Genomic DNA, 27,492 nt, shown 5'->3' on the forward strand with positions numbered 1-27,492 from the left:
TCCTGATCACGCATCGTTAATAAAAAGATCAGAAACGCCTTTTGTTTTGAAAGTCTTTATGTGCAAGATTGTTCACCACAAACACCTGAAAGAAAATCACAATAAAATCCCCCACATTCTTTTTTCTACGTGAAATCATTTAAATAAATGTAAAGCTTTCTTATACACATATATTTCTTTATTTCATGTATTTATACTTTTATTTCCTCACTCTTGTCCCGTTATGTTCAAAGACCATGAACAGGATGCTGGGAGCAGCGGCGGTCCCGCCATCGGTCACAGTTTTCGTTCCCTTGGGAGACACGCCGACCGGCCGCCATCTTGTGGGCGCGACGGGACGTGTAAGGCTTCTCGCTGGCTCCGCCCCCTCCGTTTGGCACATTGACACTAGCGTGTAGCGAGTAAGCACGTGGCGCTAAAAAAGATGCACGGACGCACGACACAAAATGAAAAGCCTAAAAAAAAAAAAAAAATTAAATTAAAATTAAAAACACCCGGCGAGGCGAGGCGAGGCGGGGCGGCGCCCGCCCGCCCGCCGCCACCGACCGACCAACCGGCGGCGCTAATGCCGCTAACGGGGCTGACGGCGCTATCTCCGCCGCCGCACTCGCCGAGCTCTTATCGGCGTCACCGGAGCGCTCTAGAACATTCCAGAAGGATTTTGAACCAAGTACGTAGCGATACAACCTTCTAGAATGCGGAACAAGACTGTCCAACGTTGATGGCGTAACACTAAAACACGGTAACAATGCCGAACGCTGGAGATCCTAGAATGCTACAGAACGTGGAATTCTGGAAAATGTCGTAGAGCCTCGGAGAACAAGGGCCTTCGAAATGATTCCAAAAAGATTTAGGAAGTTTATTCCACAGCATTTTGCTTCTGTTTCCAAGCATTAAGTTTGGAACACCGCAGATGATTCGAGAATGTTTTATGTTGGCGACGCTCTTTCTTGATTGTTGTCCAAGTAAAACTGGAACGTCGATTGCTCTAAAATGTTGGGAGGACCTTCTACAATGTTGGGGGGAAACACTCCCAACGCATGATGCAGAACGCGCCCCAATCATGCTGAATGGTCGAAATGCATCCAAGTTTTCCCCAAAAATATTTTTGTTGCATATTCAACAAGAATTTCAATTTGTCATCAAACTTGCGGGCACTGTAGACGTCTTGAAAATGTGGAATAATACACATGGTTCACGAGCCATCGCCAGATTTCGATTCCAGAACCCGCGAGATCCTTCAGGACTGTCGGGGTCGAGGTCTGTTCCGGAACGCCACTTCTTCTTCTTCTTCTTTTCATTCTTGAGCATTCCAGAGCGCGTGTGCGCGTTCGTCCCTCTTCTGCACTGTACCAAGAAGTCTTTTGGGTGTTTTTAGCACTGAGATGCTAACAGGGCTAACGTTGATGACTCCGCCTCCTTTCGGAGCTCGCTTCCTGTTTCCTGCGCGAATGGTGACAAATGCTTCCCGTTTTAGCCCCGCCCCTCCTATACAGATGTCGCAAACACAGACACAAATATATACAAGACTCCCCAGTGTGTAGTTACCATAGCAACAGGAAACGGCGTCGGCTTCCCGTTTGCCACAGCGGAACGTTCGGCCCGCTCCCTCCGGGAAGACGCCATGTTGTCGCCTGACGCGCTTCATAACGTGAGTGTGTGTGTGTGTGTGTGAGGGGGGGTCCTAGGTGGGGGTGTTCATGCAAAGTTCTTCACATGCTGCTTCCACTCCACATCTGGCAAAAGTCCCATGCCGGGAAAACATCAATTGGTCGTAATGCGTCGTGTGTTGTGTGTGTTCGTGCGACGCGTATGACGCGCTTGAGCACGCGCAATTCACAGGCCGTTGCTGTTGCGGTGCGTCAGGGGGGGTTTGGAGAGCTCCACCACTCCGCCGGTGCGACTCTTGCCGATGACCTTGGGAGCGCGACGCAGCAATTTCTGAGCTTCGGTGAACGCGTCGGTCAGCTCTTTCTTCCACTGCACCAACTCGGGGTCGCTCTGCGGACGACGACAGCCAAAGTTTGCGCACGTGCGTCTCGCTATTTACGCGCGCACGATAGGGTCGGTCGGGAAGGTTTCACCAAAAACCTTTCCGCCTCGAGGGTGCGAGCGTGTGTGCGTTACCTCGCACTGCAGCACAAACTGCTTCCCTCCTTTGATACGCAGCAAGATGCACTTTTTGTCTTTAATCTGCGTCTCCTCCACAGAAACTATTTGCTCCATCGTCAGAAGGTTTTGCTGCGACACAAAAAGTCAAACGATAAGACGGAGACGCAGAGCGTCGCGGGAAAGAAAGTTTGGAGTCGCCGACGTTTGCCCTCCAGATTCGACAGGGTTCCGTTTGCCCCGCCGCGTCCGTTCTCACCAAAAACGAAAAGGTCGTCAGCTCCAAGGGAAGGAACCGTCCGATCCTCCGAGAAATCAACAGCAGGCGTGAAAAAGCCAAATGAGAAGCTCCGCGTCACCTCTTCTCATCTGGTCCAAAGCTTTTTCCAATGTCGTTTACTTTTTTTTTTTTTTTTTAACATTTGCTCAGACACCGCCCCCCCCCCCCCCCCACACACACACACAAAACAGAACCGAGCACTCCCCACTATCTTGCATCCTCGCGCTGTTCGGTTTGTGTTCCCGCTCTTTGACGCAAGCCCACGTTTTCCGTTCTTTTGGCTCGTGGAACGTCGGAGCGCGACCAAAGAGAACTCAAATGATTTTGCTCCATTTCAAACCGAGCTTCTAACTAGAAAGGCACCTCATCAAAACAGCAGACAAAGCAAAGTCTCAATCCTACTTTGTACAAATATACGGTACAGTCGTGGACCCGGACGGCCGATACAATTCAACTATGCGCAATTTCCAATGCATCTGCCGTATACGCTCCCAATAAAGAGGAGCGAGCCTTTGTTTTCAGACAATTCCGTCATCATCACTGGTCCGGAAACCCAAGAAATTGAAACTTTCCTCAACTGAAGACATCACAAAAGCAAAGAGCGCATTAAAAAGGAGGACGGAATTTCGGTTGAAGCCGTGAAAACATTTTTCTGGTCAATACTTGCGCCTGTACAGGTTTTAGAGATAAAAGATGAAGGTCAAATCAGAAAGCGTGCCAAAGGAGGACCCGACTTTCTCGGCTAATTATTAAGACCACCTCAAAAGCTGTCGCACTCGCCCTCGAAAGCTCTTCTCGTGGATAATCCACCTCCGCCAAAGCGCACGGGCTTCATTTAAGCGCCAAGATCCGCAAATAATGTCAGACGGCTCTTGCAGTTAGTAAAAGCTCAAATCTTGCCGCTTGAGGTACCCCGGCCCGTCCCAAGTATTTGGGGATTCATAGTTCACCAAAAGTCCCCACGCCTCTTCTGGGGGATTGGGCGGGGGGGGGGGGGGGGGAAGATATAAAAAAAAAAAAAAACAAAAACAACTTCACTTAAAACTTGAAAAAGCAAAATACCGACATCAATCCTTGGAACAAGACCAAAAATGAAAACCGTACCTCAGAAAAACCATCCGGGCAGGATTTCAGTGGCCCGGGACACGTTGAGCTCGGCGGCGGCGGCGCAAGCCAAAGCGCTGCGAGCGTCGCACGGGACTGCGCTTGCCAAAATCTAAATCTCAACGGATGGAAACTGCATTTGTGCATTTGGATTTACTCCAAACCTTGTGCTGAGGCAAATGCACAAAACTTGTCTTTTATAGTCCAATTTGTATCCGTGCTATTTTTTCCAAATAATAGATGGGGGGGAGCGTTCCCCCGTGTGTGAAAATCAACCCACGTTCAAGCTGTTTGTAACACAAAAGAAATACTAAAAGGATGGAGGATCATTGCCAATGACTCCAGGGTGCAGGATTTGAGACCCCTTGAGACCCCCGGACCTCACGGTCTCGAAACTAGAGACCCGGCCGGGGTCGAGACCGCCATTCCTTTTAGAGTTGAGACGAGGCTTGACGCGGGACCCCGGGGTCGGTCTTCACTTTTAACTTGCCAAATTTCCCGCAAGACAAGACAGCTGAGCGCCGGTGAGGGAGGGTGCCGAGGTCAAAGGTGACACGACGGGCAGCTGTTCAGCTAGCAGCGGCGGCAGCAGCGGGGGTGGGGTGGGGGTGAAAGTCTACAAGCCAACAACACGGCAGCCACTCACCGAGTCTTTGAGCTGCGTCAAGTGTTTCGCCAGCCATGTTTCCTTTGCGTGTTTAACACACACACACAGACACACACAAAGTGAGAGCGTTTACACACACACACACACACACACAAAGTGAGAGCGTTTACACACACGCACACACGCGCCCAAGGACGCACGGACGCCAACGCGTCGGCACGACGTATCCGCGTTGCGATGAGTGGCGCTGACTGACCCGTGACTCTCCCTCTCCCCGCCACTCCACCCGGTTGGGGAACAGGTAGAAGTAGCGGCGCTGCCACTGCGTGAGGAACGGGTTGCCCAACTTCAGCATGTAGCCGTGCATGATGCAATCCTTGCCGAGCGCGTAGTCTGGGCGACGACAACACAACAAACACAAAAGCTCAGAAGAAAGTCTCCGGGGCTCCACTCAGTCCCGAGTAGCACTAAGCCGACAGACTCGCCGCCAAACTTTTCAGGATGTCTCGCCGAAGACGCCGCGCGACACCATGTCGGGACAGCGCTCTCGCTTTGTGGGAAATTTGGACGGCGAATTCCATCAGTAAGCCTGACGCCTTCTTTTTAGAGTTTTAGTGTCTAATGTAGTGTGTGATGCTCGACGATCAAATGCGGTGCCCTAAGTGACGCGCTCAACATTTCCCGGGAAAACCGATAACGACCGGCGGCGTCCTGAGAGAAGGAACGGCGGCGCATGCGAAAAGAGTCCAATTTTTCCTAGAAATGAAAGTCACCTTTCACCTTTCAGGAGTTTTACGAAGCATGCGGGAAAGGCAAATGGGACAAGAAAAAAGCCGCCCTGGTCTCTCTCTCTCTCTCTCTCTCCACTCTTGCGGGCGGGCCTCTTACCTTCCTCGTGTCCCAATTGTTTGTTTTTGGCCCTCTTGCGAGCCTCGTTCTTGTCCGTGTCGGAGTTGACGGCGTCGTAGACCGTCTCGGCAACTTCCTGTTGCCAACGCTCGGAAATCACCAGCGGGAAGTTCTTGTAGAGTTCCTGGTCGCTATCCAAGAGCTTCACACACAAACGCACAGAAGCAGACTTGGGACCAAAGACTCGGACTGCAGCATCTCGCGTGCGCGACTATCTCCTTCACCTTGATGCCTTTGGTGTCCTCCTCGTCAAAGGAGCCGATGTCGAACGCGTCGGCGGCGTTGACTTCCCCTCTGGGCGGGATTAACGGCGGCGAGTACTGAACGCACACACGCGCGCGTTAAGCCTTCTTAACCCCACGAGAAGACTGTCACGAACCCGAACCGTACCTTCTGCAGGTAGACCTGCTGCCAGTCGATGCCTTTGAAGAAGGGATGCTCCTTGACCTCGGACGCCCTGATTGACAGGTCACACAAACGTGTTAGTCCTCGTGCGGCCAGCGGGGGGCGCTGTTGACCTGATGTCGCCTGGTCTTCTCCGGTAGCTCAAAAGTCACATTCAAGACCCTGAAATATTTGGTCTATCGTATGTGCTACAAATAATTGCATCATGAAGATTTGATGGACGACAAAAAAACGCTGATGAAACTTTATTGAAGAGCCGTCCTTGGTCAGCACCCGGACACGGACGGACTGGTCTATATGGATTGATCGACTCCAGTTGACCTTGTGGACGGCGACGATGACGTGCGTGCGTGCGTGCGTGCGTTCGTTCGTTACCCTCGGCCCTGGCATCCCAGCCTCTTGGCGACGTCGCGCTGCAGGAGACCTTCCAGAAGTTCTTTGAGTTCGGCCGTGAACGAGTCAGGAAGTTCCACATTCTCAGATATGCAAGAAGAAGAAAGTCACTCGCGTTGCATGTTTTTCGGGACCTGACGCTTCATCACTTTTTTTTTTTGGAATTACCACAAGCAGGAGGATTAAAAGATGGGCACGTTCGCCGTATTAAATGCCTACGTGCAATCTAATGAGCGATGACAGCCAAAATGAACACTCGAGCTGCTTGCGTTTCAAAGCCAAAGACCGACTCAGTAGCGCCCCCTAGACACTTGACGGATCTTGCGCGTTCTCCATTGCAGGAGAAGAGCTTTCACTTTGCGACCTGGCGAACGGACCCGGTGTCATGTTTTATGCTTAGGGAGACGTAAATGTGCCACGCCGTGCAAGATGCGAAATGTCCATTTGCTTATTTGGATCGTCGGACTTCTAAGACGGGGCGCCGGTTTCCATTCCGAGCCGAGTCAAATGAATACACCCACTCACTTACATGGACTCCAATGATATTACCGGTGATCTTTCCAAGTCAAAAGTAGTCCCCCTGCTTTCCGTGCGCAGTGCACCATTCCACTATTTGATCCTGTCGGATTTCTGTGAGGCGTCTAAACTTTTTTTTTGCATTTGGCTCTATATTAACTCTGACATTGCGTCCTGCTCCGTCCAAAATCTTCATTGAAACCTCTCTGTAGAACTCTCTTGGACAAGCCTGACACATTTGGCAAAAAACACACCCCAATATTATCTGGAATACGCAATCGAAAACCCAGTTCAAAGCTGTTCTGTTCAGTCGCCATTTTGGACGATTGCGGGGCACGGCAACTGTAGCTAAGGGGGGCGGAGCTGAAGATCGCCAGTCGCAAAGGTCCTAACCCGCTTTGTACTGAAAGCTTTACAAGGCATTTAGGTATTTTTTTGCTCAGGACAATGGAACTGTCCTTTTTTTTTTTTTTTTTTTTTTAGAACCAATATTGTTTTTGGGATGCGCCTTTCATCTCCAAAATTGGCACTTCCGCCATCTAAGGGTCAGGCCGACGTGTTGTAAATGCGTTCGGGCCGAGATCAAAGATTTCTTCAGAAAACAAGTCGTTTTTTTCTTACCATAGTCAGCGTCATCCTGTCGATCTCGTGTTTGTCTTTGGTCTTGTGTTGCCGAAACGGGCTGTGCCTAAAGGGGGCGACACGGCGGAAAGACGCTTTACTTGCGCAACACCCGAGTCGTGCGGCGCTGACGCTGGACCGCAAACGCGCTGCGGGTGCGCCAAAGAAAGTATGTCGGGCAAAAAGCTCATCTCGAGCCCAGATGGCGATGTCGGAGCAGAGGAAGGCGATCGCGCCGCTTACCCTCGTAAGAGCTTGAAGAGCATGCAGCCTAGCGAGAACCAGTCGGCGCTGCTGTCGTACGCCGTCCCTTTCTGGAGGACCTCGGGGGCCATGTAGCCGTGGGTGCCCCTGAAAAGAACAAAAAAAAAAAAAAAAACGCCGGGATCGGGTCAGCCGTGGACAAAAGTTACAAAAGGACAACGCAACTTAAGGAAAAGAAAAAAACAAGCAAAAAAAAAAAAAAGACACTCAAAAAGGCAAAAGTGTATTTTGTGCTAGCGGATGCTCCACCATCCCGAGACGTACGCTGCTAAAAGCCCCCCCCAAAAAAAAAAAAAAAAACTAAAAAAGTAAAAACTCACTCATCATGTCAAAAGTCGCTCATCTTTTTTTGGACTTGAGAGAAGTAGAAAAAGAGGCAATTGTTTTTCTTATTCCAAAATTTCAAAGGGAAATTTTGCTCAGGTCAGCTGCAAACAGTTGCCAAACGCGGTACATTTTGGATTTTTTTTGCAGTGGTTTATACGTGACAAAAAGAAGATTCTCAAGAGGTCAAGCGTGCCCAGCAATGTAGGAACACTTCAACGCCTAATGGAAGGACACCGCAGCTGTCGAGAGCCCAAATTTCACAGACTCTCACCCGCCGAAAACGTACTCAGTAGCAAAGTCGCGAATTGGCCGGGAAACGAGTCGGAGAGAGCGGAAAAGCTTTTCTTCAGAAAGCCCCGAGAAGGACGGCCACTCACACGCTGGCGTGAGGTTTCTTCTTGGAGAAGTCGCAGGCGAGGCCCAGGTCGGAGATGCGAACGTGGCCGTGTTCGTCCAGCAGGATGTTGGCGGGCTGCCGACGACGGCCACAGATTTAAAAAAAAAAAAAAAAAAAAAAAAAAGCAGCAAGGGAGCGTCGGCGCGCGCACGCCCGCGATGGCGCCGTGGCGTACCTTCAGGTCTCTGTAGACCACGAAGCGGTTGTGCATGTGCTCCAGGCCCAGGATGATCTCGGCAGCGTAGAAGCGCATTTCCTTCTCGCTGAACACGCCGTGCTGCGACAGGTGGTAGTGAAGGTCGCCGCCTGCAAAAAAGCGGGACTCGTGAGTTCGGATCGACTCGCGTCAGGAAGGGCATCCGGCGTAAAAACCGGGCCAAACAAATATGAGCGTTCATATCAGATGTTGTCACGCTAACGGGACAAGCCCAAAGAAACTTACTTACTATATCTAGTACTATCGTATGCCGCCCTAATAATTCATCAATGATTGAAAACATGAGACATATAGTCGATATTGAACTTTCAAGAACTTTGTGTGTAGTTTATCTTACAGATATTACGATTCACTTTAAATGAACAAATACAAAAGAAATGAAACAAATCATTCCACTGGGAAAAATTTAGTAAATGTTTCTTTTTACAATCCTGTACAACTGTCCAGAATAAATATTCCAGGATTTGCTCTTTGGAATCACAAGATCTCTTATTTGAAATCTAAAATTTGGCATCATTTTCTCACATGATTGGTGTTTGATTACAGCCCGTTACGCTCTCAAGCTCATATACGTCATTGACGTGCAATAACTAAACTATCGCGCGATGACCTTTATTACGAATGTTTTTCATGTTGATGACATGAAATCTAATGACAACACATTTCACGAGATCAATTCAAACTTTTTTTTGCCTCAACATTGAATGTGCTGTCGCCAGGGTTACCGTTCATGAGGTCCAGGATGAAGCAGAGCTTGTCGGGCGTGTGGAAGGCGTACGTCATGCACACGATGAACGGGCAGTCCTGCAAACGCCGCAGGTTAGCCCCCGTGGCGCCGTTTCCACGCTGACGCGAGGTAACGCGCGACTCACCCCCGTGCTGACGAGCGACAGCATGATCCGCTCGTTCAGCGCCAAAGTCTCGCCCTGCTTCATCTTGATGCGCTTCTTGTCCAGACACTTCATGGCGTACCTGCGGGGTACAAACGTAACCATGCGCAAACGCGCGCTTGGACTCAAATGGACACGCGTGCAAATGCACGAGCGAGCACACAAAAACAAAATAGGTCCACACGTACCCAAATGAATACACACACGCAAACAAACACATCTACGCACGTGCACAAAGACAAGAAGACAAACGCGCACACTCAAGCAAAGGCACTTCCTGCGGGAGCGCTCACATCTTTCCCGTGTCGGCCTTCCTGCATCCGTAAACTTCGCCGAAGCCGCCGCGGCCGATGATGCGGTGGACGCTGAAGTCGTTCATGGTCAGCTAAACACAACAACAACACCACACACCAGCGCGCCTTGACTTTCAAAGTAAAACAATTGGACACGAGAAAGTTGCACTTAGATGCAGCAAGCGCCATCAATGGCCATTTCCTCTTTACCTTTCAAAATAAAAGCATTTCAAGCAATTCAATTGGGCGACGTTCAACTCAAATTCATAGAACAACATTTTAATTTGATCCCCTGCATCTTCCACGCTAACACCAAAAGCCCTCACAACATCCACCCGCCTTCTCTTTGGGCTTCCTCTCGCTTCTTTGCCAAACTTATGATATTGTTTCAAATGTTGACGGTATAATGCAGTGTACATATTTTAGCTCGAGCAGTTTATTTTTTTTTTGAACTGTTTCACACCGCAGCTATGAGAGGAATATTATTTTAGCTAAGTTGTAAGTATGTATGGATAGCACTTGAAGTTGGACTTTCAAAAGAAAAGCCTCACAAATGTGGCAGGTAGGAAAACCATTTCCACTTTTGATGGACTTGCGGTACTCACGTGTATGTTGAGCTCCACATTCTTCCACTGGCAAAATCGCGTAAACTTGTCGCTGCGTGTCAGAGGGGGGTGGGGGTGTCAGTAAGCGACAAAAAAAAAAAAAAAAAAAAAAAAATTCTTCTACCTCTCAATGAACTTGAGGAAGATTTTCCCTCGCAGGCTGTCACAGATCTCCACGATGTACGGCTGTTGAGGGTGTTAGCACCTTTTAGCATATTGCTCGACAGCGGTTTGGAAATGTGAAGTGCGTCTACCTGGAACAGCGTGGGGGGGACCTGCTTCTTGGCCAGGTGACTTTGGACGTGGTCAACGGCTTTTTTGGAGAAAGGCTGGGAAATCAACGGGCAAAAGTCAGATGCAGACACAACAACAACTGTGTTCGACCACACAGGCTTTTAGACAAGGACCAGTACCGGCAACGTAACCGGGGTAAGGGCCAGGGTCCGGAGCCAAGGACCAAGGCCACGGCAAGGACCACTTTCAGCGCAAATCGGAGGCCTCAAGCAAGGACCGAGACAATGAACTAGGGCGAGTGGGACTACAGCTAAAACCTAGACAATGACCAAGACAAGGGCTAGGTTTTAGGCCAGAACTAGCACCAAGACTAGAATCGGGTCCAGTGCAAGTATCAGGTCCAGGGAACGAACCAGGATCAAGACAAGGGGTGTCACTGTAGCTATGGCGCAACCTAGGCCTAGACCGTAACAAAGACGGTCTTTGTGACAAATGTTGACCAGGAGTAGGTCTATGGCATGGACTAGTAAGAGAAACTAACCCAGGACCAGGGCATGAACGAGGACTCCGTTCAGCCAAGTACCGGGATCAAAACAAATCATAGGACTGGGACTAGGCCTAGGACCAGGGGTAGGGCTCGGACTTGAGGTAGGGCAGAATTGGGACCGGTCCAGGGTCAGGTCCCGACTAGGGCAATTGACAGGTTCAAGCCAAGGACCAGAAGTAGGGAAAGGCAATGGGTAGAGTCAGGACAAGCAAGCCCAAGACCCGGACAGTGAAAAGGGCTAGAACCGGGACAAATATCACGTTCAGAGCAGGCACCGGGACCACGGCAAAACAAGACTCACGGATAGAGCAAGCGCGAAAATGAGGACCAGGGCTAGAACTAATACAAGGGCTAAGTCTAAGAATACAACATGGACCGGGACCACGGCAAAACAAGACTCACGGATAGAGCAAGCGCAAAAATGAGGACCAGGGCTAGAACTAATACAAGGGCTTAGTCTAAGAATACAACATGGACCGGGACTAGGGCAGCACTTGCGTGTCCTCACATGCGAACACGACAGCAGTTCCTTCATGATGTAACCGTCGTAGATCTGCCGACTGCGACTGAGTCTTTCTTCCTCGGAGTCCAGCTTCTCGTAGTCTTTGATCTGCGGGGACAAGACCAGAATGTAGACCGGAAGTCAGTGCGAGGTCACCTCCTGTTCCGAAATGAGCCAGAACCGTGGGAACAAAGACCGATGCACTGACTTCTTCGTAGAACTTGAGCTGCGGCACGGCCTCGTCGATCTCGTTCAGACAAAAGTCCTTGAAGAGGAGGAAGCCTGGGCACAGGTTCAATGACATCAGCGGGACGCCACACACACACCCACACACACACTTCCTGTTGACCGGTGATTGACAGCTGACGACAGGAAGTAAGCCTTCTCATATCAACGTGAGCGCACAGTAAAGCTGCCAAATATGTGTGCACACAAACAATAACAAAAGCAAGCACACACAAACATGCACGCATGTACGGTTGCACGTGCATAAAAGCTCCAATGATGCTAAAACAATCTTGCTTTCACAACCAAAATATCCACTCACACACACACACACACACACACACACACAAATGTACTGACGCATAAAAGCCTAATCAATGCCGCTCGTTATCATAAAATACAAAATAAAGGCAGCCATGCACGCACACATACACTCATGTGCAGATGATGCATTTTTTTAGTTATTGCTGCGAAAACCGCCGTACGCACACACACACACACACACACACACACACACACAGCAAAATGTCGACGAGAGGTTATCTGGGCAAAGGGGCGGGGCCAATAAAAAGATCACACGTCGCCGACAGACGTGCCGTTGCCATGGCAACCGCCTCCACGAGGACGGGGAGCACGCGAGCGAGCACGAGCGCGAAAACAAGAAGGCCGACAATGGCGGAAACGGGCAACGAGGCTGCGGCGTCGACACTCGAGTCGAGGGCACCGAAGAAAGAAGGGAGGATGGAGAAGAAAGATGAAGTGCAGAAGATCACTTCAACACGGCACCTGTTGCTTGTCCTAACGGGTCGTCAAACGTATGACCCGCAGGCGACAACCGGCCAAACTTGCGGGAACGCCTTCGCTGCAATTTCCCGATCAAAGCAACGGGCGCCGCTAATTTGGCCCACCGGAGGGCGAACACACAGCCGCCGACTTTCCTTTTTCCCTTTTAAAGCGTCTGCCGTCTCGCTCGGAGGATATTATTTCCACCAAGTCGAGCTTTTACTCTGAAAGCGGACGTACTGTGAACGTGACGTCCTCGTTCACTTTCGCGTGAAATTCGATTTCCACCTGCAAAGGCTTTGAGTATGAAGGAAGCTGACTTTCAATGCAACACATTTTCAAATTAAAAGCCTCTGAGAGGAAACTATTATTATTACTGCAAACGCTATCCTTTGCCCTAGCGTCCTACATTTTGTATTCTTTGTCCTGCTTCTTGTGCGCTCCAAACTCCGCCCCCTGGTCTGTCCTCCACGCGGCTCGCTCCAGCGTTACGGAGTCCGATTCCGATATTTGGCAGAGCAAAATTCTTCAGCAGATTCATTGAAAAATCAAGGAAGGAACAAAATAACTCAACACGACAGTAAAGATATTGTTTTACAGAACTTTGCCCCTCAGTATTTCTTTGAACTTTATAATGGAGAGAAAAAAAACAAGTACAAGTGTAGGACGGGCCTGCGACTCAGAAGGCGCTACAGTTGCACGTGCATGTCATTGAAATTACAAATAAAAAAGATTAAAAAAAAAGAAATTCAATCTTTCCAACTGTATTTCTTATTTTGAACACAAAATGAGATCGGGTACCAACAGGTTGTGTCCAAAACTCTCCATTCGCAAATTTCACTCACTGAAACGTTTCTCTGCTCGTATCAAGTCCGCTCGATGCCGCGCCCCCGAGAGATTAAATATCCCACTGTGATTGGTCGGTTCGTCGGCTCCGCACACAACACTGTAAAAGTGCCATTCATAAAAAAAAAAAAAAAAAACAGAGGGCCGAACAAACATTCATATTTCATATTCAGGTGGGGGCCGCAAAATATCAGCCCCTCGCCGTCGGAGAATCGGTTTTGTTCTTTGTTTCTTTGGCTGTATTTTGGTCTTATGTTGTCACGTGTGGATGCAGAAAGCAAAAGTTGGCAACAACAGAAAGGGTTAACACTGCTGCCCCTCGCGCAATCCTCCAATCGCCATGCGGCAACCGTGGAAAGCGGCCAGTTCCTGAGACTTGGCCTCTCGGGACCTGAAATCCATCCAGAGGACGGAGTTGCTCGTGAGGAAGATGCTTCGACACGGCACTGTGGAGTGGACCTCCGTCGCAGCCTGGTTCGGTGCTGCCCCTCCCTGTCATGACGCCGCACCCCCACTTTTAGTGCCGGATAAGTGCCTTCCTCTCAATTCTTCATAGCTAGCTATCCTAACATCGGTGGGTCACGGACGCCATTCTGGGGGTGAAAGGTGCTCCACCCTCCCTCAAAGCCGACAGGATGTTGGTGACGCGTCTCGACAGCACGTCCGTATTTTGATTTTACTCTGAATATTTGCACAGACTTTTTTTTTTCCTTCTTTGCGAAAAAAAAAAAAAAAAGAACCACTCCAAAATGCCGAATAAATTCAAATTAATGCAAAATAAAGACGATGACAAGCAAGCGCAATGGGGCGAGGGCGCCCTCTATTGAACGCCCATCGTTGCTACACGTCTTTGACGTCAATCGCTAGCTGGCGTAATTTGCGCTTGGGCGCACATTTAGTTGCAGCGATGGCCCGCAGGAGTGCATTGTGGGAAATGCTTGAGGACAGAATGGTCCGGCCCAAACTTGGGCCTCTTCTCCTCCTATCAGATTGTTGCTTTACTTACCCGTTAATCAATTTCATTCCCCGCCACGGACGAGCTCAAGCGGCGGCGCGCGCGTGCACATTCTTCCGCTGCCATCACCGTGGCAACTGCAGTTGCCTGGCAACACATAACTCCATCATCCAATCCACAAGTCTGACAGATGGAGAGGCAGAGGGACGACAAGAAGAGGAAGAAGAATTTTGGACGGCGGGATTTGGAAAAAGGCCCTTCGTCGATCAAAGAAAACAAAGAAAAAGATTTTGCTTCAACGTGAACAAGATAATGACGACAAGAACAAGGAAAGACAAAACGCCGAGGACGTAGCCTTGCGTTCAGAACGTCCACTTTGGTTCATGATAACGAGCAACGCAAAACACCATAGACAGGCGAACAAATACGTCGTAGCAGGTATTTGAACACAAAATGGTGGTGCAACTCATGGAGACACACAACAACCACGGGTAGAATGTCTTTATCTTCTCGGCTTCTGGACCATTTGTGACGATTCCTTCATGAAGGCGGTAACAGACGCCGCCCACCCCACCCCTGTCGCAGGTTTGCGCTACATTCAAGCAGTAAGAGAAATCTACGATTTCGAAGCACCCCGTTGAAACGTCTTTATAGCAATGACAAGACTTTAAAACAACACAAACATCGTATCTTATCTTATCTTATGTTATGTTATGAGAGAAGAAGAGATGATCATGTGGGCCACGTCGGATCGAAGTGCTGGAGCGGAGCGTGGAATGGACCGCTTGGATAAGGAGGTGTCGATCCAGTATGATTTTCTCCGATAAGCTAAGATGTGGATACAAATCGATAATTTGGTTATGTTTCTTCTGGGAGGCTGCAACACATTCAAGCAGCAGTGGTGTTTTTTTTTCTTACCATTTTCTGTCAGATTTTGAAAGAAATGATGAACAAATGAAGATAGAAAATAAGCGAGATGTGTGGCTCTCACGGACCTGTTAGCTTCTTTGTCCTCCTGCAATGACAGAGGTCAAAGGTTTTCTGTTAAGGATCCAGACGGCTTTCACACAGTTGCTGGTATTTTGCTCCATTCCTCCATGCAGATCTCCTCTGGAGCAGTCGTGTTTCGGGGCCGTCGCCAACTCCCTCTCGAGATTTTTTTTATGGGGTTGAGCTTTGGAGACCGGCTCGGCCAGTCCGGGACCTTGAAATGTTTCTTCCAAAGGTCATTTTGTGCGGGGTCATCGTGGAGATGGAAGAGGAGGTTTTCACTCTAAATCTCCCGATTGACGGCCCCATTGATTCTTTGCTTCACGTGAATCCCTTTGCAGAAAAAACAGCCCCAAAGCGTGACGTTTCCACTCCATGTTTCACAGTAGTGACGGTGTTCTTTGGATGCAACTCTGCATTCTTTCTCCTCCGAACATGACAAGTTGAGTTTGAACCAAAAAATTTGGAACATCCGACCAGACAAGATCCCCCTTCAAATGCTCTCGAGACGGACATGTGCTGAGCAGAAGCGGGGGCAAAGCTCTCCCACTGGAGGATTGGAGTCCCTGGTGGGTTTCTGACAGTAGCGTCTGATGACAATTACGAGCCTCTTTTGCACAATTTTTCTCCCTTTTCAGGGCACTCAAAGACACGTTCCAATTTCACGCATGATTCATTCACCCCTCAATCAAGCTCCTTGCGTCGCCGTTCTGCGCCAACGGAGCCGACGACCGCATTCATTTGTAGGCGACGCGGGTTAAGCGTCTCGCGTCCGCGACGACATGCGCTTGGGCAGGGACCCGAACGACATAACTTTTTTCTTGACTCTTAGGGACCAGACTACTTCCTGGTAAACACAGCGAACAGATGAGTTGAATATTTCAGTGACGCTGGTTGTGTGGTTATAGTGTATTTGTGCTTTGTTTAGTATCTATTATTTAGTATTAAAGTTTGCTTCTGCAAATGGTTTATGAAACTTATCTTGTATCAAATGCAAACGAAAAAAAGACTTAAGCATCTCACGGCATCTTCAAACAAATTTGAGTCAGTTAAGTGTGGCACACTTCAACTTCCTGCTGCAAGAGTCATCACAAAAGCGGAAACGCACGCACGCACGCATACGCAGTGAGAATTCAGGCTGCCTATTCTCGGGGGGTTGGGAGTGCGGATGTGAAGCAGAGGGCAAAGTACCGCGGGCGCCGGCGAGGCAGCCACGTTCCCCTGGCGGGAGGAAGTGCGCGCGTAGCCGTGGCTTCCTCCTGGCCGGCGTTAGCATCCGGTGAGCGAGTGGCACACTTTTGATCTTCTTGATTGCTTTTATTGACAAATTGCTGCCGACGTCTGAGGGCCAGCAGTCAGAAATACTCGCACTAACTAAGGGAGTTGACGTCAAGATGGAATATTGGCACTATGACGTGTTCTTCACATCCTTTGAGGAATACATGCCAGAGAATATTCTTACATTGCCCTTTTACAGTATTTGTGGACCGATGTTCATTGCTTGGAGAGCTGGAAAAGCGGTCATCTTCTTTAGCTCGCCAATGGTGCTTTTCATTCAGCAGAAATTTGGGCAAGCAAAAAGAAAAATGAAATCCGTGATGTGCGAAATTGCTTTGTTCCGTGTGTTTAGTTTTACAGTCAACTTCAAATGTCAATCAAGAACTTTAGGCAAGCAACATTCTCCCTTGGTCCTTCATGCTCCTGCACTCGTAGCTTAGAAGTTGTTGTTGTGATCGCCGAGAATCGGACATTTTAGGTCTGATCGTCGATCTCAGTGTCCGCCCTAATATTAATTGTCCTAAATTGACGTTTTAAAATATTCAATGCAAAATGCTTCCCAAATGAACTTTGACGATCGGCAACATGTTTAGCGAAGATGCCGATGACGGTTTTTCTCACTGGAGCCATCTTTTGCGTTAACGCCACCCGAGGAGCCGGACGATGCTGTCGCAATACGCCAGAGGGATCTGTGTTGAGGCTGCCATTTTGCTTTCACACAATAGCAGACAGAAAAATAAAATGCTGAAAAAAAAAACGATATGAATGAACGTGCATGAATTGCAACTTGCATGTCTTGAAAACTAAGCGCTTCTCAGTTTTTGAAGGTTTTATTTTCTTGTATTTCAGATGACATTTGTATGAGAGTTATGGAGCAGCATTTTAAATAACTTTTGACAAAATAGAAGACCAAGCAGGAAAGCACGGGAGGCGACATTCACACATCCAGCGGCAAAATGAGAATTTGGGCCTCCTTAATGTTATTCACGGAAGGTGCCCCACCCCCTCGCTGGATACTCACCGATCTTCTGGTTGAAGATCTTGTCGAAGGCCAGTTCATCGCGCTCCTCCAGATATTTCTGCATGACGCTGCGGATGCTGAGGACACAAAGCGGAACGGCATCAGTCAGGCGTGGCTCGCAGCGACGCGGTGCGTTTGCAACACGTGTGAAACCCGCAGCCTGAATTATTACTGTTGAATAAATTGCCCAACCCTAGAAGTGGTACTTGCTGCATGTTTTGATGTGGCACTCCTGAGCTCACGATGACTCTCTCTCTCTCTCTCTCTCTCTCTCTCTCTCTCTCTCCTTCTCTCACTCTGTCGCTCCTTTGCTTTCCAACTTTTGAAACCAAGCGGCCGAGGCAGACAGCCGCCACCCACACCGAGTCTCGGGTCTGCTGGAGGTTTCTTCACAAGTTTTTGCCCGGCCCCCGCGGCACGGCGCTTGCTTACACGGTCTTGAGCCGGTCGCGGTCTTCGACCTGCTCCGCGCCATGGGGAAAGTCTCCCAGAAAGGACTTCTCTCTCTGCACTTGGCACCGTGTTCTTGAAATAAGATTGAACTCATTTGAAAATGAAATGTCATTCATTAGTTATGCTAGCGCACGTTTCAGGGATGCGGGAGGAAAGCGGAGTACCCGGAGAAAAGCCACGCAGGCGCCACACGGGACAGGCCGGATTTGATCACGCAACCTCACAACTGTGAGGCAGACGTCCTAACCGGTCCGTCACCGTAAAGCCGTACTTGAGTATTGTGGGGGGTTTTTTTTGCCTCCCCCACAAACTTCCTTCTAAGGGCTCGTAGATTGTTGCCACAGCAACACGACAGCCAGCGTCGTTTGATTGACAGGCCAACTGGCGGCCGCGTGATTGGACGCGGCGCAAGACTAGCGGAAGTTGAATCAAGTGCGGCGCTCGCTTCCTCTTTCGCGCCTGCGCCAGGTCGTCGTGTCTCCTGCCTCTTTTATGTTTGTCAAAGAAAATGGCGGCCGAAGCAGAACGCAGAGCCCGAGCGATGACGTTTGGCACGCATCCCTTCCCGACAGTAAGTTCAGCATAACAAGCCTTGCGTAAGAACCGCCCTCAAGCCTGAAGCGAGAGGGTAGCCGCGCCGTCCCCGGCTGTGTAAACGCCGATCGCGTTTCAATATTGACACATTAAACACATTATGCAGGTTCAACGTCGCGCTGGCAACATGACACCAACTTCATTCTAATCAGTCCAATAACACAAAATCATCAACTAACTACGACAGGACTAGACTACCGTACTAATAACTTGAATATTCCCAAGTCCTTGCTGACTTGCTAGCCATTGCGGTTGTCGTTTGACCAGTTTGGGCTTGAAAGCAGCAGAAGCAAAGTTGCATCTCGCTCGCTTGCTAACCTTCTCTACACTGCAGCGTCACAACATTTGACTTGGGAAGATTCGTGCTTTCTGAGCATCGAAAACCTTTGCGCACTCCCTTTCAAACGTCAGCTTTAGATGATGCAACAAAAATACGACCAAGATAAATCATCACGACTGTGACCTACAGGCTGGACCACTCAAGCGGGGGGGGGGGGGAGTTGAACTCTTTTTGTGAGATTGAATGCGGCTGCGTTCAGACTAAACCAATCACGTTAACGCTCATGTGAAAGAGGTGTAGGCAAACACCACCGTCCACCAAAACGCCACAGGCGCCGACCCTACTCGGACGGTACAAATGTCGACGTAAGAACCGAGCTGGGCGCTCAAGGAGTGTGACGACTTGACAACAAATGTGGATGTCATTGGCATTGTAAAGGGAAGGAAGACGTTCTGTCAAAGTGACCGACAGTGAGCACGTATAACCAAAGTCGTACTGGCCCAAGAACACACACCTGTGGGACTCCACATTGGAAGCCAGCTCAGGACAAATCTAACGTGTGGATATTTTTGGTGTTATTGAAGTCATCTGTTCTTTATACTCTATGTACATAATTTGGGGGTATCCGTTGATCTTGCCCCCTCTCTCTCTCTCTCTCTCTCTCTCTCTCTCTCTCAACGCTATGCTAGTAGCATGCGCCACACAGCCAAGGAGAAGGATGTTTTGGATCTTATTGAATTTACCTTTGAGCAGGAAAAGCAGGTTCGATTTGCATTCACCACCTGGCGCTCGGCAGCAGGGGGCGTGGCCACAACTCTTTTACCGATCTCGGTAGGGCAGGGGTCACAGACCTTTATGAGGCTGAGGGCTACTTCGTTAGCGGCCGTCGGCTACGTGACCTGTTTGCGGCAGTTCGTTGTACAGCAAATATTTTCCCGTTAATTTTTTATGATACAACATATTAAACATTTCATTCATGTAAGCAAGTCAGATTCAAAATTCAAAGCACAGAAAAGAAGGATTTGTGACCGGTGGTATTTTTAGACCATGCCTCAGAAACCCCTCAAGTGGTCCCTGAGGCTGCGGGCACTCCGTTGGTGACCCCCGCGGTAGGACAGTGGTACCCAACCACCAGTGTGCGGACCGGTGCCGGCCCGTGAGGCATTTGTTCCCGGGCCACAGAGAAAGAACGACCAATCTAAAAAAATGGTGTTTTACTGCAATTTACGTGTTAATGTCTTTTACTTTGAAACTTGACCGGATCTTCTTCGCCACGACAGCTGCTGCAATTGGCACGTCAAGACTGCACACAAGGCTTCAGTTTCCGGTCCCTCAGTTTCCGTTCCAAGAGACGTATAAACTAATTCTGTTCATTTCATTTACTGAAAAGATTTGTTCTTTTGAACAAAATGTTTGCGAACAAAACGGCACAATATTAAGAGTCGTCCTTATTCAAATTTAGGTTGGTTGCAGCAGTTAACTCTGGCGCAGCAAGTCCGCTCTGATACAGCTTTCTGCTCGACAAAGGTAGAAATACTTTTACGGAGTTGAAAGTCTACTCTCATTGAGGAGCTCCAGAACTGCAATCTGGTCTGGTCTGGTCTGGCTGCCTCCAACAACTCCGATGCTCAGTCCTGCAACGCGCCCACGGTGCACGCACCGTCACAGAAAATGCTTTCACGGCCAAGTATGTAACGACACAACAAGGAATTTGTCTGCGGCAGCCGGTGCTGCCCTGGTACGATATTCAGAACAATATAGTGTATACGCAGCTCTGGAGTAGGGCTTCAAATTAAGGCTGACTGATATGGCTGGAGAGAAAAAAAACCCTTCTCATTTCATTTGTTTTCCCTTCCTTAAGAGGCTGAATGTGGCAAGCAAATCACGAAAATGCCAACACTAACTTTAGACTACTTTTGAAAAAGGTGCTACTTTCTGTTCCCAGCCATGCTGCTTGTGTTAGCGGTAGCAACAGACCAATACGGTTTTCTCCAGTACCGATACCGATTATTAATTGTCAAGGAGGCCGATAAGCGCAAATGGTTTTGCTCAGAGAAGAACGTGGCTCGACCGGTAAATACCGCAGAGCGCTCGGCCTTCGGGCTTAGCGGACGCTGCAAGGATCCGCCTGTCCAATCTCCCTCAGACCCAAACATATTACAAGTTCCTTACTTGGGCAAGGCTCAGAAATTCATATTCAAGCAACAACAAAGTGACTGACTGGCATTAGCTTGACTATTCAGCACTTCCTTTATCTAAAACAACGCTTTCAAAGGCATCCGTTTTTTATTTCGTGGCAAAGAAAATATTGGGAGTCCAGGAAATGTCATGTCAAGTTGCGCAACCCCAAAAGAAGTCATTTTAGGAATCATGAATCATGAATAAATTGGCTCATTCACCAGTTACCTTTTCGTCCCCTCCCCGGGACGGCTTTCAACATCGGCCAAGTCCACATTGCTTGGGCCCTAATATACATATGTATATGTATATACACATATATATATATATATGATAAAATATAAATCTAAATACCCTGTAGGAAACACCCCCGCAAATACACGAGACTTTTTGTGCTCTACTCAGTCGAGTTTTTGTCGAGAGGGAAAAAGAGAAGTGCGGCGATTTTCACCTGAGGGGACGTGAGGCAGGATTGAAGGAAGCACAATACGGTTTCTTTCCCAAACGCAGCAGCCCGGTCGCGGCACGACGGCCGTCGCTAGGGTGCGGTTCCCGCTCGGGGCCCGAACGCGTCAACGTGCCCGGCGGATGACCGGCGACCAGTTCGAGGCCAAGTCCGCCGGGATAGGCTCCAGCAACCCGTTTTGGACGGGTGGATCGCGCTGCCCTATTTTGCTAAATCGAATTCTTGTATTGTGTGGATGTTGAAAGCGCGTTCAAATGGTTTGGTTCCACATTTGGACTTTTCAAAGGCAAACGCCCATCCGACAGTCGACGTCACCGTTGCTCTCGTTACGTTAGCTTCCGTGGTCGTAGGACTTCCATTTTATAAAATGAAAAAGCTAAATACATGAAATGAACTTCTTGAACGGAGTCGCGGCAGCAACGAGCAGCACTTTCCACCGCATTTCCCGTTCTGAGCCGCTAATCAGCCAGCTAATCTTCCGCCGCTGATCCCGCCGAACGGCTAATCTGAGCGACGTCAGCGGGGACGCGCTCCGAGGAGCGAGTGGCGTGCCGCGCGCCACCGGTCGCCAGATCGACGGGGACCGCCGCATCTTGGATGCTCTCGGCTCGGCCAATCAAAAGCCGCTTTGCGTTTTCTTTCCCACTAAGTGCAATTGTGGTGGCTTCGCGTGCGACTTGAAATTGGTCTGTCAGCACTTTCTTCTTTGAAATGAATACTGAAAATGAAAAATGCGATTGATCATCCCAGCCCCCCGCCCTGAAACCTACTTGCGGTATTTTTCTAAGGAAAATTAGCACTCAAAAATGTTGTGATGTTGTATAAAAACAGAGGAATAGCTACCGCCTGACTAATAGAGACTTTTTTTTCTTTTTGGCTAAAACATTAAAACGTATGTAATGGATGGAATATCTTGAATAATGTGTGTGTGTGTATATATATATATATATATATATATATATATAATATATATATATATACATATATACATATATACATATATACATATATACATATATACATATATACATACACACACACACATACATATATATATATATATATATATATATTTTTTTTTTTTTTTTTTGCTTGAATGTCATGTAATGTATTCATCAGGGTTAGGGTTAGGGTTTACAGAATCAGGATTTTTGGGGCCCATCACCAATCAGAGAGGTTAAAAAACTGACAACCGATCACGTGACGGAACAATGAGTCTATTTCAATGAACCTCTTTATTTACTGTACATACTTGTCTTATGTACTTAATTGCTCCAAATATACACGCACATATTTACAATAAATAATGTATCTTTGTTCATCTGTTTTTGCCATTGAGGCATGTAGCCAGCAATTGATCTAGTTTGTCCAGGTGAGATTTTTCAATTGTGTGTGTCAGCGTGTGCCTCGGCTCCCTCCATAAAGACGGGAAGTCGCTGCCCCGAGAAGCTCGTGTACTTTATGATCAGTCGCGTCAAAGCAACACGCCAACATGTCAGAAACAACGAAAATGTAGTTACTTTCTTGAAATTCAATGACATGACACACACCCAAACTTTCCAGCATGATTCAACAGAAGGCCGGCGTGTTTCTACACAACCGCTAGCGCTAGCACCGGCTTGCTAGGCTACATGGAACATTTAGTTGCCGTATCACATTCAAAGTACACGAACATACCTCAAGCAAGCCTTACACGAACGTCCTCTCCTATCTCGAGCGCCGGTGAGCCCCCCCCCCCCCCACCCCCACCCCATTTTTCTTCTTCTTCGAATACAGTCAAGTGCGATCCACTCGCGTACGGTAACGAGTGCGTCCGTGATCCGGATTTGACTTGACAAGACAAAGCCCACTAATCGTAAAAAATGGAATACAAGATTTTATTGCAGAAGTCTGGCACGGTTCAATCGGGAAAGAGTAAATTTGCCTCGTAGTCTGTTCCGCGTTGTCTGTCTTAGCCATTTATTGGCCGTCATATATTTAGTTCTCAGGCAAAAGACATGCGATGAGGCTAAAAACAATCAGAATCGAAATAAACACAAATACTGCAGCGTGCACCGATCAATGACGTAGTTGAAGCCGATCAGCATAAAATACTCATTATCGACGTACTGATATCGTAGGCGTTAAAGCCTACTGTAGCGGTACAAAAACGTTTGAAAACATCAAAGTTGTTGAACTGAACGCAAAACTCATATTTGCAGGAAGCCGTCGTATGAATGGCGACAGGTGGACGCACGACTTTGTGCTACCTTTTGTTTGCACCCATTCATTGTTGTGCCTGTCACTAGACGCCGCTGGCAAAGATAGAAGAGCAAATCTCCATCGCGTTAGCCGCCTATCCTCACAAGGGAGTGCCGGAGCCAATCCCAGCTGTCATCGGACAGGAGGCGGGCTCCACCCTGAACTCGCAGGGCCCACGGAGACAGACAACAGCCCCACTCGCAATTTAGAGCCTGCGATGAATTCAGGCAGCTTTTTGGGATGCGGGAGGAAACCGCAGTGCCCGGCCGCAGAAAAGCCATGCAGGCCCGGGGGGGGGGGCACCCAAACTCCACACAACGCTGATCCTGAGATCTGTGAGGCCAAGACTTTACAGCTGCGCCACTGTGCCGCCTAATACAAATAATTCAAATCAAAAAACAAAAAGATAAATGAACAATCCTGAGAATGTATACTTTATTTCAAAAAGTTTTCAAAAACAGAAGAATATTTGAGTCAACGTGTGTCAAACATGAGTGAAAACCGTGACCACAAAACAGAGACACGAACCGGACCGTTTGAAGTGTTTTGCCAATAATACACTTACTTTTTATTTACGTATAACCATATGTGTATATGTTTATCCTACGTATGAATGTCGGAAAATTTGGATGTGCACTCTTTGTTGATGTACAGCGTTTTTCCTCAAATCTAGAACATTCCATACAAATATGGTTTTAACATGTATTCCATGATATCGAATGCATCAGAATAAAGAGCAGCAAATTGAAACGATGCCGATGGCCGCTTTAGCAAGCGGGCGTACGGTTGCGCGCGCATTTCATGGCAAACCAACCATGGGACGAGTATCACTTATTGTCAAGTTCGAAAAAACACCAAGTATTTTGGATCGAGCAAGATGCACAGCAGAATATTATTATAGAAATAAAAATAGTTGATGTCAAGAAAGGTTCATTTATCCAACGTACAGAAAATCATGGGTCATCCTGGATAGTGGAGGTATCAGATCAGGACTCGGTTCTGGGATAGGACTGGTGACATTTTACTGGGCCATTGTCTATCTGTCTACATATGTTGCTGCAGTATTTGTGTTACTGAGAGGGTTGTGACTATCGGCGTTAGCATTAGCAAGTGAACGTCATTTTCCATTCAACAACCAAAATGCGCTGCCTTGAAGCGTTTGCATTTCTCTTTGCTTTTTGTTTACTTTGAGTAAACTTCAACTGGGAGCAGCTTGAAGCTTCTTTTTGTGCTCGGCCCCTGATGGAGGTTCCAGCGGGCCGGACAGTTTCAAGCGGACTCAGATTTCTGTCTTGTCTTCCTCTGCAGTGTCTAACGATTCGGTGCTTTTAAACCATTTCCAAATTGTTGCACTTTTCTAGCACTGCTAGACCATGAAATGTATTCGGAGGCCACGCTGACGCAGCACGACGGCCGAAAGCACGCCACTACTCAAGCTACACAACGACAAATACAACAACCGCGAGGACCTCACCATCTTATGTAACGTATGGAATGCTTTATTTAATATGCTAATAATGAGCTTCAATAAACCAGTAGGGTACAGGACGTGGGGGGGGGTAAGAGAGACACAGAGAGAGAGAGAGAGAGAGAGAGAGACAGAGAGACAGAGAGAGAGGGGGAAATTGTATAAATGGAGTGTGTGTGTGTGTGTGTGTGTGAATAAGCATTTGTACCAATGTCTGCGCGTGTGTGTTTGGCTGTGTCTATAAATGCGTGAGACAATGTTCATGTGTTGTGTATAAAAGTGCATAAATATGTCTGTGTGTGAGTATAAACAACCGTGAGGGAATGTTTCTGGACGTGTAGCGTGAATACGTGCAATTGTCCAAATGTTTGCGTGCGTGTGCGTGGGTACCTGGGTTCGGGCAGGATGATCTTCTTGCTGGCTCTGGCGGCGGGGGTCGACTTGCTCTTCTCCATCGCCATCAAGTAGCTGACGTCGGCCAGCACGGCCTCCAGGTCCGCCATCTTCGCGATCGAGACTCGTTCACAAACACGGAGCTCCTCCGACGCCAGATGGGACCACCATCAATGGCCCGGGGTGGGTGTGGGGGGGCTGCCGGGGGCCCGCTGCTCCCGCTGGTTCTCGGGTGGGGGTTCCTGTGATTGTCCACGGCCGCCTCACAGCGCCATCGTCAAACGTTCAATCGGCGACTTCGTAATCCCATTAAGTGCGCGGCAGAGTCACAAACGCGCCGCGGCTCCCCGAGGGATCCCCCCGCCTCGACGCAGCATGTGCTCCCCCTCCAAGACAACGTCCACGCCGGCCTTGAGCGGGGAGATTTGTTCCGGCTGACGAGCTGCGAATATCCTCCGACGGCCGCTTCGCTTCCCTTCGCCTCTTTTAAAACGCTCCTCGTCGCAATGCAAATGTCTGCCAGCGAGCAAACGGAAACGAGCGAGCCTCGTTTGCATTCCACATACACTCCTGCCTGCCTGCCCGCGGCTCCCCGCCGACGCGAAATGAGCTCCCGCGAGCGGTGGACAACCAAGGCTGCCTGGCCGCCTGCGCTACGGCGCTCGCCGAGGATGACGAGCTCACGTCAGGATGCAAAATGCTAGCGTCAGGAGGCTAACCTCGACGGCGATGTTAGCTGCGCTAGATAGCATGTAGCTAGCCAGGAAGCCAAATGCAACGTTCTTGTAAAAAAATATGTTCCGGTTGTATTTTATTTGCTTTTGTGCACGGAACCTTCTTTGCGGCCGCGGTTCTTTTTGGAAGAGTATATTATAAATAAAGTTGGCTAGTTAGCATGGGCGCTAACAGGCTAGGCGAGCCGGCAGGTTGACGTGTGCCTCTCACGCTCGAGGGGAAGGTCGGGCAGGTTTCCTCCCCTTAAGAACGAAAGACGACCCGCAGGCGCCCACTTAAAAGACGTTATCGCGCCCCGAGCGCCTCCATGGCGGCTCGGCTCGCGGAGCTTCAGGGGAGCGTCGTCGCCGGGGCAGCCCGCGCCGAAGGCTGCTCGAGGTGGCTGGGGGAGGGTAGGCGGCTTTGCTCGCTCAACTTCCTCCGCGACCAAAGGCGCAAACTGCAGCGGCGACGTCGCTACACGAGGCACTCTGGAGACCACCGGGGTCCTTGGCGTGGCAGCGCCCCGTCAAATAAAACGGGAGGTGCGGGGCGATTGAGCTTCGTGCCCCGCCAGTTCCCCGCGATCTCTCTCCGTCCGAGTGTTGCGCGTCCTGGGGGTTGCTTGTATCCCTGGGGCTCACCAAGCAAAGCACTCGCCGACTGCGGTAGCAAACATGTCAGCCTCCTCCGTGTTTTTGTCGACTTTCGCTCGATAGCGGGACTCGGCAGGCTGGCTGGCTGGCTGGCTGGCTGGCTGCGCTCGCCTCTGGTGGCTCCGCTTCCTCCCACTGCCGCGAGAGAGGCCGCCAAAACCCGGAACGGCTGAGCCGATGGAGCCGGAGCGGAGCCAGGCCGGTACTGCTCGGTTCGCTTCGTTCGCACGCACGCGCCGTGCGCTTGTAGTTGACACACGAAAGCGAAACTTGACCAACTCCGAGGTTCCGACACGTTTCGGATGACGTCACATCCGTGGGGCTTTGTCTACATTTTGCATCCAAACACTTTTGTTATCGTAATCTTCTCAATTCAAAGGTGACATGTTCAGACTAAATTGCCCTGCGGTCGCCCGGCGACCAGTTCAGGGTGTACCCCGCCTCCTACCCGGAGTGAGCCGGGATAGGCTCCAGTACTCCCGCGACCCCCGTGAGGATAAGCAACTCAGATAAGCTAATATTGCCCAGTCAAACTGCACGGGGCAATACCCTAATCTAATGTCGCCACACTTGAGTAAAGCGCAATATTAAAAACAGCACCACATTTCTTTAAAAGAAAGACAAAAGGCAAAGAAGGCACCGTTTTCAGGGTCCAGAGGCTAAAGGTGTTTTTTTTTTTTTTTTTTTATTCAATAAATAAACTGGAAACAAACGAACATTTCCTTGCTTTC

The 27,492-nt window shown here is 49.1% G+C and overlaps 1 protein-coding gene across 3 annotated transcripts; it reads right to left on the reverse strand.

Annotated features, from left to right (window-relative positions):
- Window positions 1–46: 46 nt before the first annotated feature.
- grk3 (G protein-coupled receptor kinase 3) lies at window positions 47–27,331 on the reverse strand. Of its 3 annotated transcripts, XR_009799008.1 has the most exons (23): window positions 25,389–27,331; window positions 17,319–17,395; window positions 11,429–11,502; window positions 11,227–11,328; window positions 10,192–10,266; window positions 10,062–10,123; window positions 9,938–9,989; window positions 9,333–9,424; window positions 9,022–9,121; window positions 8,875–8,953; window positions 8,108–8,238; window positions 7,913–8,007; window positions 7,188–7,295; window positions 6,945–7,011; window positions 5,790–5,890; window positions 5,400–5,466; window positions 5,234–5,329; window positions 4,989–5,151; window positions 4,357–4,493; window positions 4,140–4,181; window positions 2,128–2,241; window positions 1,549–2,001; window positions 47–455 (listed from the first exon to the last, which is right to left on the reverse strand). XR_009799008.1 is itself a non-coding variant. In XM_061847764.1 (22 exons), the coding sequence occupies exons 1-22, from the start codon at window positions 25,499–25,501 to the stop codon at window positions 1,837–1,839; spliced, it is 2,112 nt and encodes a 703-aa protein (XP_061703748.1). In that variant the 5' UTR covers window positions 25,502–27,331; the 3' UTR covers window positions 462–1,836. The 3 variants fall into 3 exon arrangements, 2 of the variants coding, with proteins under 2 accessions (XP_061703748.1, XP_061703749.1); XM_061847764.1 differs by lacking the exon at window positions 47–455 and having other exon boundaries at window positions 462–2,001; XM_061847765.1 differs by lacking the exons at window positions 47–455; window positions 4,140–4,181 and having other exon boundaries at window positions 462–2,001; window positions 25,389–27,328.
- Between the last annotated feature and the right edge of the window lie 161 nt (window positions 27,332–27,492).

This window comes from Syngnathoides biaculeatus, chromosome 17 (genome assembly GCF_019802595.1).
Source record: "Syngnathoides biaculeatus isolate LvHL_M chromosome 17, ASM1980259v1, whole genome shotgun sequence".
Taxonomy (NCBI): Eukaryota; Metazoa; Chordata; class Actinopteri; order Syngnathiformes; family Syngnathidae; genus Syngnathoides; species Syngnathoides biaculeatus.

Coding starts and splice junctions, on each gene's coding strand:
- grk3 (XM_061847764.1), bottom strand. CDS start 25,501: ATGGCGGACCTGGAGGCCGTGCTGGCCGACGTCAGCTACTTGATGGCG. Junction 11,329..11,428: donor AGCTCAAGTTCTACGAAGAA/GTCAGTGCATCG, acceptor TTGTCCCCGCAG/ATCAAAGACTACGAGAAGCT. Junction 9,122..9,332: donor AAGGCCGACACGGGAAAGAT/GTGAGCGCTCCC, acceptor TGTACCCCGCAG/GTACGCCATGAAGTGTCTGG.